At 32.2% G+C, this 19572-nt stretch overlaps 1 protein-coding gene and 1 long non-coding RNA gene across 2 annotated transcripts in view; one reads left to right on the forward strand and one right to left on the reverse strand.

Annotated features, from left to right (window-relative positions):
* Positions 1-4057: 4057 nt before the first annotated feature.
* LOC123672307 lies at positions 4058-19463 on the reverse strand. Its single transcript, XM_045606382.1, has 4 exons — positions 19274-19463; positions 18939-19215; positions 4505-4616; positions 4058-4448 (listed from the first exon to the last, which is right to left on the reverse strand). The coding sequence occupies exons 1-4, from the start codon at positions 19362-19364 to the stop codon at positions 4236-4238; spliced, it is 693 nt and encodes a 230-aa protein (XP_045462338.1). The 5' UTR covers positions 19365-19463; the 3' UTR covers positions 4058-4235.
* LOC123672309 overlaps positions 19464-19572 on the forward strand; it is a 30841-nt gene continuing 30732 nt past the window's right edge. The window contains exon 1 of the long non-coding RNA XR_006746246.1: positions 19464-19559. This is a non-coding gene — a long non-coding RNA (uncharacterized LOC123672309). The remainder of the gene's footprint in view (positions 19560-19572) is intronic.

Consider the following 19572-nt stretch of genomic DNA (forward strand, 5'->3'; position numbering starts at 1 on the left):
AGGCTTTCTGTTCCAGGAGGTATAACATGCAAGGCTTGAAGCTGCAGCCATCATCGGTTATGGTGAATCTTCTTGTTGTTAAATTTTTTGTTTGCCGCAGTGTCACAATAACGTATTTTCCCATATCTTCTACATCATTCATGTTTCAGGAGAGAATTTCGTCACATCGACAACATTTAAAAATCCCAAATATTGTTACAATTTTCGCCAACAACCACTGGTCATCAGGAGCATGTAAAAGAAATTGTTCAGCCTCTTCTTTACTTAATACCTTGGCCCTTTTTTGGCGTATAACGCTCATTTTTTCGTTTCAGAAACGCTATTACCTTTTGAAATCTGCAAATGACAACTAAACGTCATATTTTTCAATAAATTTTTCAAGGAAAACAAACCTGCGAACAGGGGCATTTTCTTTCATTTCCAAGCAGCTTTTCAGCATAGACCATTTTGCCCATAAAGTATTAGGGCTGAATCTAGCTGATAGTTGATTCAAGTAGACCAACAAAAATTCTTCAGTTACCCCAATCACACTATTTTTGTTTTACCACTTTTTGAAGTCGTCGTATTCTCGCTCGTACCTTGAAGCTGATTTTGCAGGTAATAAACTTGAAGCTACACTACTGGCTGCCTCAATAATTTCTTTTGGTACATTCATTCTCGCTTTCGCCAAAACAAATGTAAAAAAAAATAAACAGACATGTTCATGGCAACGCTTCCATAGCTTACATAGACTTATATATGTCTATGATAGCTTACGACATTCGAGACAAATTATTGAGATTTTTTGGAATTTATCTAACCTTTTTACAAATGAGAAACAAATAAAATATAAAACAATACACGCAAGGTAACGGGTTTTACTGGCTCAAGGAGGTAACTGACTCGCCTGCGGCTCGTCAATTATATCCTCCATTCGCCAGTAAAAACCCTCTTACCTTGCTAGTAATGTTATATACTATAATTTTACGAACAGTGACTGCAATATTTTCACCATTTCAGTAGTGATTTTTAACAATTTCAATGTGTTGTTGAAGCGTCTATTTTAAGTAAGGGCGTAGTTTCTACTTGTCAAGTATCAAAAGATGATAGCTTCAGAAGTGACAGTTGTCCAAATAGCGGGCTATTCAAAATGAAACCTCTTGAACTTTTTCAGCCGTTACTATTTGGTAGCTGATCATGATTAAAACAAGTTTTTATTACTACTAAATTTTACTACCAATTGAGTTTTACTTACCAATTTTTTAATGAAACCTCTTATTGGTAAACTCTTCAAATAGAAAGGAGAGATGATTGAAATTTTAGATTTAATTTGAAACTATTTTTTAAAGCAAAACTGTTTTTCTTCTTTTATTTAATACAAAAAGGCTCTGTGTTCTCTACTTAGGGACATTTTCAGTATTGCCCACCTGATTGATCTAAACTGAACTTGTGTAGTGAAATTCGTGATTATCGATTAGGTTTTCAGGTTCAGTCGTTCGATTTCATCGTACCATCTGTAACAAATTTCAGATCTATTTCATCAGGTCGAATCGACAGTTAAGGATCGATACTTTGACGCAGTGCCGGCTCAAACTAATTTCAGGCATCAATGGATTACCTTTTTGGAAAAGGTACGAATATTGTGACGCTATAGAATTCTGGCTAAAACAATGTTTTTGTTTATTATAAAGACGTATTTTCACGGTGATAGTAGCAGTTTATATGGTGATAGTTCCCGCGATGGTTACTATCGCGATGCCACTTGATAGTATAGTATAGGTAAAAGCACCAGTTATCGTCAGTTTTTAAGCCAATTCGCAGATTGATATTTCTAGTAAATCTACATCACGATCACAAAAGATTTCAAAATTTTGATATATTCTCCTCAGAATCTTCATTTTATGAAAGATACAAAGTTTATCCAATAAAATTATGTTAAACCAAAGATATAATCAAAATAATAAAATTATAGGATTTTACCCGGTAATCGTCATATCCAACTTAGACCTATCCTAGTATTCGTCACAGCAATGTCGGAATGACCGTCAGTCAGAAAGGATAAGGAAATTGAATCAATAAACTATATGAAAAACAGACAATCATCGCAAAAACGTTTTATTCTAATTTTTCTTTATTTGCAAAGTGAACAATTAAACTTCTTAGGACTCTTAGAAACTCCAGCGCATATTTCATGGATCCAACATTTGCAGGATAAACATTGTATCATATCTTTCTCAGGTTCCTCTTCACATATTTTGCAATATCATCTTGAGGAAACATTTGTTTTTCTCTTCGTATCCTTACACAGCTTCTTTTTTCCTGCTATTTTCTTCTCATGTTTTTTGTTTGCAGTTTCTTCTCTTTTTTTTTTCTTCAATTTTTCTAATTTTGTCTACTTTTTCCTGTTCTTTCTTGGAAAAATACTGTTGCCATTCCATGGAAGTTGCCACGGCAGGCACCTTTTCTTTATTTTTTTTTTCTTTGAGGATTCGAACTTGTGGTAGATGTGGAAGGCCAATATAAAGTTTTTTTAAAAGGTGTTGGAAATTCTTCCATTATTGTAGATTCTTTTATAACGGCTTCTGATGGTGGTGACTCGCATGTTGGTAGTTTCCTTAATTTCTTTTGTGAAGGCTGGTTGTATAGTGTTGCAGAAAAATCACTTTCCTCTCGATTTTCCTGTTTTTCCAAGTTGGGTTCTGCCATTTGGAAATTTGTCTTGCTTTCCTAATTGTTTTGATAATATTTGAACGCTATCTAGAAGTTGTTCTTTAGTTACTGGAAAACGAACAGATGTTAGATGAAGGATTTCCTCTTCGCTGGATAAAATGGAAGGAGGTCCCATTTTTCTTATAATGGGTGTTTTTCCTCTTGATTAGTCTGATAATGTCATTCTTGGTAATTTGAAAGCCTTCGCTGCTGAATAGATAGACATTCCATTTTCAACAGCCAAAAGAGCTTTATGCATATCATTTTCCGAATATCTGAACCGCTTTGATTCCATTTTTCTTGCGTATATCTGAAAAAAATCAGAGTTCGTCAGGTATAAGTCCCTATAATCGTCATAAGATTTTAAGCTTTTCAATTCGACAAGTCTTTCATAAAACACTATGACGATTACTGATCCTCGTAAACTTTGGAATTTCAGCATAATTATACGAATAAGAGCTAAGTTATTGTGTTTGAACAAAGTTGTTTTATGCAACTTTGATCTTAACGATAAATGTCCCAGTATTCGTCAACTTCGACGGTTACTAAGACATATTATTCTATCTGTGATGTACTTGTGTTCGTCACACTAGAATTACTATGTTTTTCGGTAGTTTACTTCCGAATTTCATTAGCAATAACGTTATTTGTTACTTTATTCCCGAAATAATCAATAAAAACTTCATATTACGGTATTGGGAATCTATAGTAGCAATAATAATGTTACCAACTACCTTAACAGAATTGCTAAGCAAACACTGTAAACCGGTACTTTCTCAAACTCGACTTTTTCAACAGTGTTACCCACATTATTGTAACTAAAGTAGATAACACAAAATAATCACATTTTGAATTTTAAGCATAATTAATCACTTAAAAGCTAGATGTCTCTAGATATTTAATAAAACGGAAAATTGTGTAATTGGGACGAATACTAGATCACTGACGATCACTGGTTCTTTTACCTTATCCAAAGTCACTTGGACGGAGCTGAATATTTCGATTATACAAGGGTTGTCCAAGTTGCAGAAATTCCTTTGGGGCCAGTGAATTTATTGCCTAACAATACTTTAAAATGAACCCTGGTATTTAGCGGATCGCGGTATCCACTTCAAAGGGACATCTATAACCAAGCGTTTTTATGGACTAGTTCAAGTGACTTTGGATATACTATACCAACGTGAAAATGAGCCTTAACGTACAAAAATAGAAGAAAGCAATTCATATTTTCTACTCTTTACTTGAGACGTTTCAATAACAAGATAACAACCAATAAACTCAACAAATTCATAAAAGAAATTTAATGATTAATTTTATCAAAGGTAAGATGTGCATGTTTATTCAAAAAATCAACAGAAAAATCTGAAGATACAGAATAAAGAATTATATTCAAAAATATAATTATTGGAAACTAATAAATACTGCAGTAAATCACTTTGATATTTCAAGGAAAATAGAGATATTATTATAATATTGAAAAGGCGATTAATGCCTTTCTTCCTGGAAAAATGACAACATGAAAGCTTTATAAAAATATAAGTAAATTTTCACCGCTTCCTGAGTGCATCTAATATTTGTTTCTTCTTTTTCATTTCATTTCTTTGACGCAATGCTTCTTGTTTATCAGGGCTCAAGCCTTCATAAACCGAGAATTCCTTTTCCAAGGCTTCTTTTTCTTCTAGCATACTCAACAGAGTTTGGGTTTCTTTAGCGATGTGAGTCAATTCTAATTGAGGATTTTCCAACCAAGGATACTTTTTCTAAAATTTAAAATTTATGAGAATCGTATTGAACAAACTCAAAATTATATATTAACTTTAAATTTTTCCAGATCTTTTGCATAGCCTTCATTTTTTTTATTCATAATATGGATATCCTTTGATACATTGAATGCTTCATTCATATTTTTCTTTGCCTCATCTAGTTGCCTACAATTGAACACTAAATAATGGAAGCAGCAATATTTATCATACAACGTACAGAATTCAGTTGGTGAATAAAGTATCGTTATACATTAGGTATGCTATTTGACAGTATAAAAAAATCAATAAAGCACTGATGTGCAGTCAGAAACTTTTGCACACCTGCTCAAATTCGTATTCACATAATTTTTTCACAAGATGGCGCATGATTTTCAGTACAGAAAATTGAATCTGCAAACCTGAGACAAGGGCGTAGATCTTATTTTTTCTTGGGGGGTAATCGAAAAAAAATTTTTTGACGACATTGTTTACTCATATCTATAATGTGAGAAAAAGAGGTTTGATAATGAAGTTTGAACCAAATTACTCGAAATAATTTTTTTATTACCAATTCGATTGTTCTCATCTTATACTGGGTGTTCCTGGATTGGAGTTACGAAGGAAAATGAGAGATTATTTGGATTATTTTTTTCACATGTTCGAATCTGACATTTTAGTGGTTTCAACTAATAGCAATGCGTTATTCCAGCCAATCATTCGGGATTATACTGATAATACCACTTCTTCATCGATAATATTGTGTTTACATTGAAATGTCAAAATTTCATTTTGAATTCTTCTTTATTGACATCAGTGCATTATTGAAAAATAAACACAAACCGATTCAGGACCATCACCGAAGAGAATATTGAACATTTAAATTGTTGAAAAAAATAATTCTACCATATAATTTTTTATTTTCATCACTCAAACTTGTTTATTCGATTCAAAAACATTCAAACAAACCGAATATAGATAAAATCAATCGGTTTGTTTCTATATTTTTGCCAAATATACACGTTTTCGTGGGAAAGAAGAAATTATCAATAGCACTCGTGGTATTATCTTTGATTATTTTTTTCACATGTCAAAATCTGACATTTTGATGGTTTCGACTAAGATGCATAAAATACCTGGTGTGTCTACTCACACCTGTAAAACTTTCAGACAAAACGGGAGATTTTTCGGATTTATACCTACTTGATTTCGAGGGATCGCGGGCTTTTCAGATGGCGCCTACATCGTTTACATTTGACATTTCTCTCAATTCTCGACTCTTGTGAACCAAGGGCGTAGATCTTTTTTTTCTTGGGGAGGGATAATCGAAAAAAAAAATTTTGATGACAACTTTTATTCATATCTGTAATGTTAGAAAAAGGAGTTTGATAACGAAGTTTGAACCAAATTACTCGAAATAATTTTTGTTGTTACTGATTCGGTTGTTCTTACCTTGTTCTCAAATAAGAGTTACGAAGGAAAATGAGAAATTACTTGGATAATTTTGAGAAAAAAAAGTTTCATGAATATGAGCCCACAAAGGCTTTGCTTTCAATATACAGGTTGTTTCTAGTGTGTCGTACAGTTTATCAAATATTCATTAATCTTCGCTACAGATTAGGTAAATAAATACCAAAACTTATAATTAATGCATTCATTAGAGCTTACTAGCTGGCTCTTTATAATAATTTGGATTCTCCTGAGGATTACTAGAGATTTTTCTCGAAATCGATAGCAGATACGACAAAACTATAACAAACCAAAAAGTGTAGTACTGGACCAGATTTTTTTCTCTACATTTTTCTAAACTAACAGCCATTCACCAAAATATAGTTTTGGAGGAAGGAAGCAGGCATCCTTCCAGAAAATATATCACCCTGTAGATTTGCATTCAAAATTAGCATATCACATAGTGAAAACTTTAAACTGAAATATCTATGGCCAATTCATATTAAATATCTTGTGAAGGGAAGGTTATACGAGAAAATAACTTGAACTTCAACACATGTATCTCAAAACAAAATGTTTGGGGACTCATGTTGTAGGACTTTTTTTCTTGAAATGATCCGAAAATCTGTCATTTTCACTTGTATCTCCAATTTAGGAGCACCGTGTAATTACCCCCAGTATCCCCCTATTTCTACGCTCTTGTCGTGAACTTTGAGTATAGAACAATAATATTTGATATTCTATGGTCTGTCATTATATTCCATTCATTTGAGTGAAAATTCGATATGAACTGAATTGTAATTTATTGTGAATGTTTGCAGTGTCTAAAATCAGTATTTCCTTTATAAACGGCACCAGGCAGATGCGGGAATTCGAAAAATTTTAAAGAGCGCCACTTTACAGCACTCTGGTGAAGCAGACCACCAAAGCAACAGGTGGGTCTCTCAAAAAGTCTGAAACAAAATCGAATCAGTAAACACACCAGGTATTCTATGCATCTTAGTTTCGACTAATAGCAATGCATTATTCTAGGCAATCATTCATCGTGATTATACTGCTTCCTCATCGATAATACCTTTTCTACATTGAAACGTCAAAATTTTATATTGAATTTGTCATTATTGAAAGCTTAAAATGCTTCGATGTTTATTGAAAAATGAACACAAATGGATTCAGTGCCATCACCCAAGAGAATATTGAACATTTAAAGTGTTGAAAAAAAAAATCTTCCCAAATACAACTCGTTCTCCAAATTTTATCAGATAATTTTTTATTTTCATCACGAAAGCTTGTTTATTTGAGACAAAAGCATCCAAACAAACCGAATTTAGATATCAATCGGTTTATTTTCATGTTCTTGCCAAATAAACAAAATTTTGTGGAAAAGAAAAAATTATCGTTAATATTTGAAACACTTGTAGTTAATACCTTTGATATTTTTAAAAATAAATTGACCCATAAACATGAGCCTGCAAACACTATTTTTTTTTCGAGATACAGGGTGTTTCTTGCAGTCCTACTTTTTGGTGATGTTTAACGAGTTAATCGAATCTTTACTAATCTTCGCCATAGAGTTTGTAAATAAGTACCAAAACTTATAATTAATTTATTTATCTCAGCGTCCTAATTGGATTGTTATAATAATTTGGATTTTCCTGAGAATGACTATAGAGAGCTGTTTGAATTTTTTTCTCGAAATCGATTGCAGATACGACAAAACTACAACAACCAAAAAGTTTAGTACTGAACCGGAGTTTCTTTTTAAATTTTTCTTAACTATCAGTGGTTCACAAAAAAATAATTCTGGAGAAGAAAATTTGTCTTTAGATGCGAAACAAAGCGGGCGAAAAAATTTCCCTAAGTGTTTTACAACTAAATCCTCAGTGCTATCGTTGATGGTGAGTGAAAACTAATATTTGATTGACTATATTTGAATAAATATATTGAATTTTTCTTATATTGACGGAAAAAAAGAGACATAATATCATAAAAAATGAGTATACAAGATCCGGGGATATTTCCCCGGATAATGAGATCAGTTACCCCTAAAACAGCCATAACAATTAATAACTTGAAAGACGAGAATAAATTCTCATTTGCAGACTTAACATTATTGAACAATGAAATTCAAATTTTAAAAAAACAAGCCACAGAAGAAGGAGATCACGAAATGCTATCACAAATTCAATCTCTTAGTCAAAACATAATAGCAACAAAAAGTGCGAATAAACAATCCTTTACATATGCGGTGTCCGATAAGGGACCTTATACAGTATTCATACAAAGTAAATCAAGCAATATTGGAAACCTCGATCCATTATCGTTGGGAAAGATGTTTTTCGATAACGATGATTTCAATTTTAATATAAAGAACATAGCTAGGAAGGGAAGAAATCGAATTGGTGTAGACTTTGCTAACCCACGCGAGGCAAATTTATTTGTGGAAAAAAATAATTTCGTAGATTACAATGTTTTCATACCTTCATATTTGTTAACAAGTATGGGGGTCATCTCAGATATCGGATTAAGCATCTCCGAGGAAGACATTATGAAATACGCGGATTCAACATCTGAAATCATAAAGGTACGACGCTTAAAAAGACGACAAACAATAGACGGTAAAACGACTTACGTAGACGCGAAGTCATGTGTGATTACATTCCGCGGAAAAAATTTACCAAATAACATCAAACTATTTCACAACATAATATATGTAGACCAATATATAAGCCCGGTAATTCAATGCTATAATTGTTTGCGATATGGACACACAGCAAAACAGTGTAGGGGTAAAAAAAGGTGTAGAAATTGTGGTTCACAGCACGAAGAGACAGAATGCGAAGCAAAAAAACCAATTTGTATTTACTGTAGTCAAAACCATTCTGCAGTAGATAGAATTTGTCCGGAATTCGATAGACAAAAAAGAATAAAAGAGGCGATGGCAGTTCATAAATACACTTACTTTGAAGCCAATATTATTTTGAAAAACAATAGTAGAAATTTATACGCGAATGACAAAGAATTTCCAAATCTAACAAAAAATAACAGAACTGATGAAAATATTTTACGAACACCAGCTACCATTAACAATCAATCGTACGCTCAGAAAGTTAAAGAAAGACAAACACAAACCGTCAACAACACACGTAGAGTCAGCACACCCATTCAAAGAAAAAGACCACCCCCACAAATACCGGGATATAATCATGAAGAACATAAAAAATGTTTAATAGATTCACAATGTAATGATAATATCCCCTACGATTGGGAAGAACTTAAAAATAATTCTAGAAAAGAAAATTTCGATATAATCGATAACGACTCAAACAACTCACAACCAAAAAAATCAGCGCAAGTAGATTATCTTCTCCCCCATTATTTTAAAAATTCACCTAATAGTAACAATAGAAAAATTCAACTACATCAAGATTATAAAATAATACAAGCTACAGCAATCGTTCATCAGACAACAGACGAATTTAAAAATGACGAAGAAGACGATATGGAAATCAATTTAGATAATTAAAATAATAAAAAAAATCTAATGACAAACAAAATAAAAATTATACAATGGAATATTAGATCTATAAATTCGAATTATGAAAATATGATTAACATTGCAGAGAGCTTTAATCCAGATATAATTCTACTATCTGAAACCTTTCTTAAACCAATTCAAAAATTAACATTAAAACACTACAAAACGGTAAGGCAAGACAGAGATGACGGTAAAGGAGGTTTAGCAGCTTTAATAAGAAATACAATCGATTTTCAGAATTTCGAAATTAAAAATGACATATTACCAGAAAGAACTCAAGGAATGATCATTAAGATAACGAACCTCACCATAATACATATCTATAACCCACCCGATCTAAAACTTAACAATCATAAATTATCATCCTTTTTAAACCAAATTAACGGGGCTTTTATATTAACCGGAGATCTTAATTCACAAAGCCCGATGTGGGGCTCTGGTATAATAAATTATAACGGGAAAATCATGGAGAAAATATTAGAAGAAACTAACACGATTCTATTAAACGATGGAACTCCAACTAGATTCACAAAACCGGGCATCAACAAAAGCGCACCCGATATAACAATATGTTCGTCAAATTTGAGTAATAAATGCAACTGGGAGGTCATATATGACCCAGGAATGAGCGATCACTTTCCGATTAAAATTACTATAGGCATTGAAACAAAATTTTCTAATCTACATTTTAGATCAACAAGACAATACAAAACAAACAACATAAATTGGCAAAATTTCAGCGACAGCATAGACAGTTTCCTAGGAAATAATACAATAGAGTCAATAACAGAGTTTGAACATATGATAGAAACATGCGCCAAAGAAAATATCCCAATTGTTAAAATATCAGAAAATAATCGTTACCGGACGATTTGGTGGGATGACGAATTGACGGACCTGACAAAGAATAAAAGAGAAACATTCAGAAGATACACAGAGCATCCCTCACGGGAAAATTACATAAAAGCAAACGAGATCAGAGCTAAGGTAAAAAGAAAAATTAAAAAAAAGAAATTTGAGACATTTCAAAAATTTTGTGAAGAACTAACATTCAAGGATAGTAAAAGAACGTGGAGAATAATAAATAAATTCAAAAATAAATCAATAAGTACGGAAACAATAAAACAACCATCTCAAGAGGTCCTAATAAAGCTAATGGAAAAATTAGCTCCTACCAACAGAATCAACATCCCTTCAACGCGAAACAATTTGTTAACACCATTATTTAGTAGAGAAGAATTAAATCTAGCCATCAATGCGAAAAAAGACACAGCGCCAGGTATGAACGGTTTAACATATCCCATATATAAAAATCTGCCCGATCAGGCAAAACATAGATTGGTTAATATTATAAATTCACTGTTAGATAAACCCGAAACACTACAAGAACATTTAAAAATACTTATAATTCCCTTCATAAAACCGGGAGGAAATATTAACGACGTTAACAGTATAAGACCGATAGCATTAGCACCGTGCTTTATTAAAATTATCGAAACACTCATAAAAAACCGCATTGAAAAAAAAATAGAGATGGCGATAGATACAGACACTTTAATGTACGGATTTAGGAGAGGCAGATCTATATACGATAGTTTAATATATATGGTCAGTCGTATTTACAATTCCTTCGCTAGAGGACAATTAACAATAGTAGTTTTTCTTGACATTAAATCAGCTTACGATAATATCGACGTAGGTTTATTATTAGAAGACTTATACGAAATAAATATACCAACAAAACTTATAGAAATAATAAAAATGTTACTATTAAATAGACAACTATTCATAAAAGACATTAAGGAAGGAAAAATCTTAGGACCGTGGATAACAAGCCAGGGCGTATTGCAAGGCTCAATAACTAGCGCATCATTCTTTAATTTATATGTCCGAAGAATGTCAGATTGTGCAGAATACGGAGTGGATATGGGACAGTATGCGGATGACACATATTTGATGATAACAGGCAACGATGTATCAGTAATGCGCGAAAAAATACAACAGACTCTAGATCAATTACAAATTTGGTTGAAAAAACGTAATCTTACACTATCCACTAATAAAAGTACAGCTATGATATTCACCAAAAAACATTCACCCATAATTCCATGTTTCAAAATAAATAATGAACCGATACAATGGAAACAAGAAATAAAATATTTAGGTGTTACATTGGACAAAAATCTATCGTGGACAAAACATACAGAAATAATGTGTTCAAAAGCCTTAAAGGGAGTAAATATTTTGAGGAGTCTATGTAGAACCTGGTGGGGTGCGCACCCAAAAACACTTTTAATAATTTACAAGTCACTTATCAGACCTTATCTTGATTTCGGGTCCATAATTTATGGTGGATGCTCCAGAAAAATTCTCAATAAATTAGATACAGTTCAACATCAAGCTCTAAGAGCGGTGGGTAGTTTTATGAAATCAACACCAATTAATATTTTGATGGCAGAATGCGGAGAAACATCATTGGAAACACGTAGAAAGTCATTGGCACAAAAATTTATATGTAAAAGCTTTAGATTTGAAAACAATACCGTACTGACAGAAATAGAAAATATAGCGTTTTTTAGAGGATATTGGAACAACAAGTATACACCAGCCTTTATTAAAGCTTATTATTTAGTAAAAACCAAATCTCGCTGGATATATGGATCATCACATCTGCCATTCTTTGAACTAAATTATATAGATCACGCACATAAAGTAAATTGTCACATCTCGGAAATACAAAAATATTCCAAGACAGCCCCAGCAGACTTCAATAATCTCAAAAATCAGGAATATATCGGATACGATCACATATACACAGATGCGTCAGTAAATTTGGAAACAAAATCAGTAGGTATAGGAATATATTCAGATTCTCTGAATATAGAATACTCCGCCAATCTCCCAGGTCATTGGTCAATATTTTCCGCAGAAATGATGGCAATATGCAAAGCAATAAACATAATAATAAAGAAAAAACGAAAATTCTGTGTGATATTTTCCGATTCATTAAGTGCCATAACATGTCTAAGGGAATGGAAAATGTCATCAAATACAAACATAATTTCTATTAACGTTAAAAAATATCTTCACAAAGCTGCATTATTAGATTTATACATCGTCTGTGTTTGGATACCAAGTCATTCGGGCATAATAGGGAACGAACGGGCAGATATTCTAGCAAAAAAAGGTGCTTCGGAAAAGAACAAAACTAGCAAATATAGGGGAGATCAAAACGATGTAAGGAATATATTGCAGAGAAGTTTAGAGAATCAGTGGATAAAAGAATGGAATGATGTGGGAGTTTCAAAGGGGAAGACGTACACACATATGAGAAACAGAGATAAAAAGTTCACGCCAATTCGAAAATGTTTTTTGTTTGACTCTGAATTTGACAAATACAGTGTATCAACGATGATGCGATTGCGTTCCAATCATTGCCTGTCTCCGGAACATTTATTTAAAATAAAAGTATACGATAGTCCTAATTGTCAGTGTGCAGAATACGGAGATATAGTACATATACTGTTTAATTGTCAGCTGAACAAGGTAAACTGTGATATATTATACTATAAATTAACACAATTGGGAATGGAATGCCCAATTAGTGTGAACGATGTCGTTTTTAGCCAGTCGATTAAGATTATAGAGTGTTTAACTAGTTTTTTAAAAGCTTCAGGGTTGAAATTGTAGTCAATCAAATGTAAGTTTATGTGTAACTAACATTATGTATGTGATATTCTAGCCCTGTGTACGTCAAATATCCTTTCCATCCTTGGGAACAAGGGGAGAAATAGTAATATAGTGACTGGGTACATGACCTCCGGTCGAGCCCAAATTGCCCTTCCAATAAGGGTAACCTTGAAAGAAGAAGAAGAAGAAGAATTCTGGAGAAAAGAAGCAGGCACCCTTCCAGAAAAAAATCACCCTATAGATTTGCATTCAACATCAGGATATCACATGATGAAAACTTTAAATTGGAATATCTATGCCAATTAAATATCTTGTGAAAGGAAGGTGCTGTGAGAAAAAAACTTGAACACCTGTCTCTCAAAAACAAAGCGTTTTCGGACTCATGCTATAGGACTTCTTTTTTGAAATGATTCGAGAAATCTGTCATTTTCATTTGTACCTCCAATTTAGGAACACCCTGTAGATATAGTTAATTTAAAACTGATGTTTTCACAAATAAATAGCAATTTGAATGAAACACAATAAATTGTACAACACAGCCCAGACAATTTTTCGATATGAATTACTCAGTTCATTTCTTTGATAACTACATATTGAAATTGTGTGACCAGAATGATACAAAAACCTAAAACAACGGGTAAGTGAATACCGATGACGAATGCAAAAATCACAGATGGCAAATAAGGGGCGATGCCAAAAAAGCGGATAGATAAAGGAAAATAATAAACCTCCGACAAAGACAAAAACCTCGGATATAGACGTGCTCGTAGTGCAATGAAAGTACTCATCTTGAAAGCGATAATAAACTCATTAACAGTAAAGGGGTCCGATTTTTTACTGACGTGTCGATTTCAAAGGTAAGTGAAATGATTATTATTGGTTCATTTTATGGAGAAATTTTCATTCTTTGTCTTTGCGGTATTTCTTAAATTTTATATTTTGAAAGTCTTGGGGGGTAATTAATCCCAGTAAACAACCCCCCCCCCCATTTATACACCCTCGACTTGAGATCAAAACTTCCTGATATGTGACAGGACGCGATACTTTTACGAAATGCCATTCGGCATTCATCACTTTTTCGGAACTACACTCACATGCAAAAAAACGCAACAAGTTGCTATTTGGTAAAATTTGAGGTGTCACAGTTTTTTATTCAAGTTCAATTTTAAAAATGTTTCTCAAAACAGTCTAAACTGTAAATAAAATTATTAAATTCAACTTGCATTTCCACTCTTTGGTAAAATGCTGGCTTATTAGATATTATACAGGGTTAATTATAAGTTGTTAAAGCTCAATTTCGAAACATCCTGTGGAATAATTTCATGGTAAAATTTTTTCAAATTAACAATTCTCATTAAGAATCATCCCCTTTCAACATTTCGTTTTTTGGTTCAAGTTGTTAAGTGTACTAGTTCCTTTTCCAGAATCGATTAAATTCCAACCTACAATTATAAGATCTGTTGTTTTCTTGGCTATATGGCTTTACTCCGTAGTCCTTGTGCCATCTTGTCAATTCGACAACTCAGTTTATGAACCTAACAATAAGAAAGTAACAATATATTGCTCAATGGTAATGATAAAAAATTATTTCATAATTTATTTATGCAAACTTATTGGAATCAAATTGAAAATCAACTTCGAAACAAACCAATTCTACTGTCACTTAAAAAATCTGAAGAAACGTACTTTTACATCTAATTCAGCTTAATATTTTGTTATACTATCTATAGATCTTATTCTTACTGCTTGCATACGTTGGTTCATACTGTCAATTACGAATAGCATCTTGAGGAAAATTTTTTTTTCATAAACTAAACCGTTGATGACAAATTCATTTCTCTCTTAAAAATGAACTAGTTAAAGCAGTTAAAGCCATTAACCAAAAAATAGAATGTTGAAAAGGATAGGTTGTTCTTCATCTTCTCGGAGTTTTAAAAATATCCTCAGCTCACAAACAAAATCTCCTAATTGTAAACGATTAATCAGATTTCCGCCTGTCTCCACTTTTAATATCTGTCACCTAGCCATCTACAGGGTGGCCACTTTTTCAATGGGATTGTATTGGTAACTTTTAAACCATAAGAGTTAGAAGGTCGGTCAAATGGAGAAAAAGTTGCATGCATAGAAGCATTATCAAGCAGTTCAAACAAATCGAGATTATCAGGGCCGGTTATTGAGATATCATAAAAAAAGTAAATTCTGTCATTTTGATTTTTCTTTTTTTCCCACTTTATTTCAAATATTATCAAAAAAAGTTACGAGAATTTTTTATTCGACGATAAATTGTTCTCAATTTGACGTAATCAGATTTCGTATCCAACGTTTCGTGCTCTCTGGGCCACCCTCAACCTCATTTTCTTTAATACGGACCTGTATATTTTATGACACTTTTCGAAATAGCTTTTAACGCTGAATTCCACGATATACCATACAATGTCATTCAAAGTTGATTTTCAGGTGATTTTGACCCTTATCCAAATTTCTTTGGGTGGGATCTGTATTACATTTCGGTACCTTTAGTTTAATTAACAACAACTAAGCAATACATTTCGATGAGAAAATCAACTTACTCATCTTGAACTGAATAATTATTTACATATTTCAATTCATAATAATTAAACGAATTATCATTTAATGAAGGAAAAATCGAATGATTATTCGAAAGTAAATGAAAATGAATGAAGTAAGTGTTCGAAATGTCCACCATTTTGTAAAATGCACTTAACGGTTCTGGAACCCATACTTCTTATACATTTGCATATTTCGTCTTCTTGAATACCTTCCAATACATTCTCAATCTTCTCGCGAGAAATCACTATTGTTGGATTTGTCATTTGTTCCAGAATCGAACTTTATTTTGATATCATTACGATATAAGTTTTGCAAGGATTGGTATTCAAATTTGAAATCATTGTATTGGCGTCTCTTCACTATTTTAAACAGCAGTTTTTGATAAATTGTATTCACTACAGATCCGACCCAAAGAAAATTGGATAAGGGGCAAAATCACCTGAAAATCAACTTTTTATGACATTGTATGAAATATCGTTGAATTCAGCGTTAACAGTTATTTCGAAAAGTGTCATAAAATATACAGGTCCGTATTGAAAAAAATGAGGTTGAGGGTGGCCTAAAGAGCACGAAACGTTGGATACGGAATCTGATTATGTCAACTTGAGAACAATTTATTGTCGAATAAAAAATTCCTGTAACATTTTTTGATAATATTTGAAATAAAGTGGGAAAAAAAGAAAAATCAAAATGACAGAATTTACTTTTTTTATGATATCTCAATAACCGGCCCTGATAATCACGATTTGTTTGAACTGCTTGATAATGCTTCTATGCATGCAACTTTTTCTCCATTTGACCGACCTTCTAACTCTTATGGTTTGAAAGTTACCAATACAATCCCATTGAAAAAGTGGCAACCCTGTATATGTACTTGTGTAGGTATATTATTTTATATTTAGTTTTGAGAATGGGAAACATGCATGTCAACAAGATTTTATATACTTTATTGAAAATTGTGAAACGTATAATCAAGTGTTTTATTTATTTTCTTTCATTAATCGCGAAATTATGTTTCACCAAGGGATATGCGAGGAATAAATTCTTCTATTAATCGTGCAATTATGTTTCACCAAGGGATATGCGAGGAATAAATTTCGGATAATTAAATAAAGGAAAAATATGCGTTAAGATGTTTCATTTTTTTCCCATAAAAACGGCGCCTCATACGAAAAGTGGTATGTGTGATTTTATGTTACAAATTGAACAAGGAATTCAAAAATATCCCTTTCAATAAAAAAAAAAGATCGTTTCTTCCCGTATGCGCCAATGATGAACACAAAATTTTTAAGTGCATGTAATGAATGCATATAATAACTAAGTACCTCTTTAAACCAAACAAATTTCATTTGAATATTTGGATCCGTTTCAGAGCAATAAATAGTCAGTTTTTAAGAAACATTCCGTATTCGAAATTCGCAGCTAAAATTACACTCAGGTGCAAAAAAACGCAACAAGTTGATATTTAGTAAAATTTGGAATCATAGTTTTTTGTTCATTTTTCAACATTTTTTTCAGTTAACTGTAGATAAAATTATTAATTTTAATTTACATATTCAATATTTTGTTGAGTGCCTGGCTTATTATTCACTGTACTATACTGTAATTTTGAAACGTCCTGTTTCCAACCAAGTTTTATCATCCATTTCTTTTCAACATTATGTTTTTTGGTTCATTGCTTCAAGTCCACTACTTCATTTTCAAGAGAGAAATAAACTTGTCATCAACGGTTTACTTCAAAAAATAAAATTTTCAAAGGTAATACTTGAGTGCTTCAAATATTATCGATAATTTTTTCTTTTCCACGAAAACTTGTTTATTTGGCAAGAACATGAAAACAAACCGATTTTATCTCAAGTTTTCGTGATGAAATTAAAAAAATATCTGATAAAATTTGAAAAACGAGTTGTATTTGGGAAGATTATTTTTTTCAACACTTTAATTGTTCAATATTCTCTTGGGTGATGGCACTGAATCGTTTTGTGTTCATTTTTCAATAAACCTCGAAGCATTTTAAGCTTTCAATATAATGACAAATTGTAAACAAAATTTTGACGTTTCAATGTAAACAAGGAATTATCGATGAGGAAGCAGTATTATCAGTTATTATATCACAAAAGGATAGACAATATTCGATTATACACCGTTTCACGGGACGTATTTCGCAAAACATCACGAGAGCGCAGCTCGAGTGGTGTTTCGCGAAATACGTCGAGTAAAGAGGTTCATATAATCATAATCGAAATATATTGTCTATGCTCGAGTGGTATTCGTTACGATTATATAAAGAATAATTTCAATAACTGTAACCAAAGCACTGCATTTCAATAATTCAATGACATTTCACTGAGCTTGACTTTTATTTTTTGGCGAACGTCCAAGAATGTTACTATTATATATATTATATTATATTATATTATATATTATACTATTATATGGAAATGATCACAATATGGCACGAGGTGAAACACCAAAACGATTATACCACGTCGTCAAGTAGTATATTCACTTATCAATATGGATTCTATTGGTTCATCAGAACATGAGTTGTATAATCAGTATAATCCCGAATGAATGGCTAGAATAATGCATTGCTATTAATCGAAACCATGAAAATGGCAGGTTTTGACATATGAAAAAAATAATCATTATAACTCAACAAAATATTGTTGCCTTACCATTGGTAAACTCATAAACTGAGCTTTCGCACTAAAATTATGGTACAATGAGCAAAGCCATATCCTGAAAATTTCTTCTTCTCTTTAAATTATGTGAATGGTTTATTTTTCCATTAAGAATGAACTAGTGTACCTACTTAAAACCATGAATCAAAAAACAAAATGTTGAGATGGTATGGTTCTTGATAGGAATTGGCAATTTGAAGACATTTGACTATACGAAATTATTCCACAGGATGTTTCAAAATTAGGTTTTAACAACAAACTTCTGATAAACCTATATAGTGACTAATAGGTCAGCATTCAATAAAATATTGAATATGCAAGTTTACTTAAAGAATTTCTAAAATCGAGCTGCAAATAAGGAAACTATGAGAATTCAAAATTCACCAAATACCTATCAACTCGTTCCTTTTTTTTGCACCTGAGTGTATATAGAAAATTGTCATTTTTTGTTTATACCAGAATCACGTCGTTTATCGCACTTATTCACTAACACCCAGTATGTATATCAACGTGACTGAATAATTTGAAAGGATTCGAAAAATCTGTCAAATAGCATATTACGGATAAGTTATTATGAACCTTGTTAATGTTTTGATATCCTTTTCCAGTTCCTCGTTCAATCCCACATAAATATTAATATCGCTCTTCAAGGTTTTTATACAATAATTATCTTCGATTTTTTGTTCGATGTATGACAACGCCATAGCTTCAGCGCTACATTCAGACGTTTCGAAATACTGTTGGGCACTGCTGAGTTCTTTTAACGCATTAACCGATTCTACTGAATCTAAGTCCCAAGTAGGACTATGGTCATGCATCAATCCAACCCGTGTAAGACATTCTTCGAATCTGGCATCTGAAATCAAATTTAATATTTTTGAAATATAAGATACTGTTTTGAAATATTATATTACTTTCTTCCTTGTAGAAATTCAGTCTCTTTCTCCTAAAATCGGAAATTAGTTCGTTTTCAAGATCATTGAAGGTTTCTTGAAACGAATCCATTTTAATACAAGTACTTTCACACTGCACTGAACACGAATGTATAATATGGCATATTGTATTGAGAACTCCAACTAAGATCGCAGCAACATGGAAATGACAGCTGAAACATCATAATATGTGATTATTTGGAGTTTTTTAGTTTCTTATGTGTACAAAAATTAACGCCCAATGATTTAGTTCTGATTGTTGCATTCCGTATGTTCGATTT

The sequence above is a fragment of the Harmonia axyridis genome, chromosome 2 (assembly GCF_914767665.1).
Source record: "Harmonia axyridis chromosome 2, icHarAxyr1.1, whole genome shotgun sequence".
NCBI lineage: Eukaryota > Metazoa > Arthropoda > Insecta > Coleoptera > Coccinellidae > Harmonia > Harmonia axyridis.